This window comes from Vicugna pacos, chromosome 34 (genome assembly GCF_048564905.1).
Source record: "Vicugna pacos chromosome 34, VicPac4, whole genome shotgun sequence".
NCBI lineage: Eukaryota > Metazoa > Chordata > Mammalia > Artiodactyla > Camelidae > Vicugna > Vicugna pacos.
Genome location: NC_133020.1, coordinates 18,935,317 through 18,938,539, shown reverse-complemented (window position 1 = coordinate 18,938,539; position 3,223 = coordinate 18,935,317). Strand labels below are relative to the sequence as shown.

The window sequence follows — 3,223 nt, the reverse complement described above, 5'->3', positions numbered from 1 at the left end:
CTCGCGGAGGGGAGGGGAGGCCAGGGTGACCCCGGAGCGATGGCCGGGTCCGCTAGAACAGCGCTGAGTTAAGGCCACCTCGGAGCAGGAAGAAACATCAACCCTCCCCCACACCCCCGACCCGGCGAAAAGCTGCACCCGGGGCTGCAGGCGAGGGGGATTCCAAACTGAGGAACAGGCGGGGCGGAAGGGACAGTACTGAGGAGCCAAGTGGCGGATCTCTCCACCTGCCGGCCTGAGAGCCCCGCCCCCTGGGCGCGGGGGTGCCGCGCACTCGTCCCCCCCACCCCGCCTCCCTCGCTCCTCCCCACCCGGGGCCCGCCCCCGGGCTCCCGCCGCCGCCCCCTGCTTCCACCATGACGGTGATGCCGGGAGACAACGTGGACGAGGCTTCGGCCGCCCCGGGCCACCCCCAGGACGGCAGCTACCCGCGGCCGGCCGAGCACGACGACCACGAGTGCTGCGAACGCGTGGTCATCAACATCTCGGGGCTGCGCTTCGAGACGCAGCTCAAGACGCTGGCGCAGTTCCCCAACACCCTGCTGGGCAACCCTAAGAAACGCATGCGCTACTTCGACCCGCTGAGGAACGAGTACTTCTTCGACCGCAACCGGCCCAGCTTCGACGCCATCCTCTACTACTACCAGTCGGGGGGCCGGCTGCGGAGGCCGGTCAACGTGCCGCTGGACATGTTCTCCGAGGAGATCAAGTTCTACGAGCTGGGCGAGGAGGCCATGGAGAAGTTCCGCGAGGACGAGGGCTTCATCAAGGAGGAGGAGCGCCCCCTGCCCGAGAAGGAATACCAGCGCCAGGTGTGGCTGCTCTTCGAGTACCCCGAGAGCTCGGGGCCGGCCCGGGTCATCGCCATCGTCTCCGTCATGGTCATCCTCATCTCCATCGTCATCTTCTGCCTGGAGACGCTGCCCGAGCTGAAGGACGACAAGGACTTCATGGGCACCGTCCACCGCATCGACAACACCACGCTTGTCTACAATGCCAACATCTTCACGGACCCCTTCTTCATCGTGGAGACCCTCTGCATCATCTGGTTCTCCTTCGAGCTGCTGGTGCGCTTCTTCGCCTGCCCCAGCAAGACAGACTTCTTCAAGAACATCATGAACTTCATCGACATCGTGGCCATCATCCCCTATTTCATCACCCTGGGCACTGAGATAGCCCAGCAGGAGGGCAACCAGAAGGGCGAGCAGGCCACCTCGCTGGCCATCCTCAGGGTTATCCGGCTGGTAAGGGTTTTTAGAATCTTCAAACTCTCCCGCCACTCAAAGGGCCTCCAGATCCTGGGTCAGACCCTCAAAGCTAGCATGAGGGAGCTAGGGCTGCTTATCTTTTTCCTCTTCATCGGGGTCATACTGTTCTCTAGTGCAGTTTACTTTGCCGAGGCGGAAGAAGCTGAGTCGCACTTTTCCAGTATCCCCGACGCTTTCTGGTGGGCGGTGGTGTCCATGACCACCGTGGGATACGGTGACATGTACCCTGTGACAATTGGAGGCAAGATCGTGGGCTCCTTGTGTGCCATCGCTGGTGTGCTGACAATTGCCCTGCCCGTACCTGTCATTGTGTCCAATTTCAACTATTTCTACCACCGGGAGACCGAGGGGGAAGAGCAAGCTCAGCTGCTCCACGTCAGTGCGCCTAATTTAGCCTCTGACAGTGACCTCAGTCGGCGCAGCTCCTCCACTATCAGCAAGTCTGAGTACATGGAGATTGAAGAGGACATGAACAATAGCATAGCCCATTTTAGACAGGCCAGCATCCGAACTGGCAACTGCACCCTAGCTAACCAAAACTGCGTTAATAAGAGCAAGCTACTGACTGATGTTTAAAACAGCCAAGCCAACATGCTAAAAAGCCCCCCCACTTAGCAGCTTGAAAGACTTAAGACACCAAACAGAACCAAACCCCGAGTGACCCAGGTCACTCTTTGTAGATACTTCACTAAATAGTCTTTGAACACTCTATTTAACTGTCAATGCGTTGTGGCATTGCTGTTTGGGGGTGGCGAGCTTTCAGGAGCCATGAAGAAAAGAAACTATTTTCATTTTATTAAAAAAAAAGGGAAAAGAAAGTGTATTTTCTAAAACTGGTTTAAAATAACTCAGTCCATGAACTAGTCTAGGTAAAATAAGATTCATACGCTTCCCCATTTTTAATCCCTGTTGGCTTTTTCAAATTGTTTTTCCCTTTTAACTAAGAATCAGATGATCACTTAGGAATACAATTAAAATTTGCATGGGACTCCAAGATGAAACCTTTGCAGACTGCACAGCACACTGAAGGCCGTGCTTCAGGGGTGTTCTGTGTAACATGATATATGCCCGCTGAAACAGGCAACGGACAGATGTTTTTATTCTGATCAATGGAACTGCGTATTCCAAGGTGAAAAAAAAAATTACTCGAGACTGGTTCACAAAGCACCTTATAAATCTGATACTGGTCCTGGTCTGTAGAGATTTTCCCTCTGCCCCATTCCCTTCTGATTCAAACTCTTCTCCAAGAAAAAAGATAACTGAATGAAAGTCACTGGTTCATCTGCAGTGCTGCTAAGATTCTCGACTGCAGATGCATCCAGTGGGTCTTTTCTCACCAGTCCTGCACCCTGACCCCTGGCCTCAGAGCTGGATGCAAAACCTTAGCCTCCTTATTGCAAGAGAGCACAGGTGGAACTAAGTGTACGCATGTTTGAATCTGACCATATTTATTTTATAATCGCATGCCAAGAGCGTGAACTCAGACAATAGGGGATAAGCTTACTTTGGAACTGACTCTTCTAAAAATAGATCCTTCTTCATTTGCATTCACCAAAAGTGCACTCCTTCATTTATTAACTATTTTATTAGTAAATAAAGTACTGTATTTAAGTCCATATGTTAGTCCAATGGGAACAGTAACTTTTTGGAGCTCAAAGCATGTTCTCTTATCCAGCATTATGGCCTCTTTGATTAAGATGTACCTTGAATTAATTAGTGCATGATTAATTTAATTAAAACATTAAAAAATAATAAAAATTACAAGTTTGCGGGACAAAGGGCCCAAAAGAAATAATGGGGGGTGGGGGTGGGGGGCACTCAGTCAATTTTCCTGCCTTTGCTCAGGGAAGTGTCAGGTGTCTGTGCAGATGTAGGCAGAGAGAGGACCAATACGCCCATCCCTTAAAGGGAAGCTCTGTGGAAGACTAAGATATATAGCAACACCTAAGAACTAA

General features: G+C 51.9%; 1 protein-coding gene across 1 annotated transcript; it reads left to right on the top strand.

Moving 5' to 3' along the window:
* The first annotated feature begins 329 nt into the window (after positions 1–329).
* Positions 330–2,038, top strand: KCNA1 (potassium voltage-gated channel subfamily A member 1). The gene has a single exon (XM_015244955.3). It carries the CDS (start codon positions 357–359, stop codon positions 1,842–1,844), a length of 1,488 nt encoding a protein of 495 aa, XP_015100441.2. The 5' UTR covers positions 330–356; the 3' UTR covers positions 1,845–2,038.
* The last annotated feature ends 1,185 nt before the right edge of the window (positions 2,039–3,223 follow it).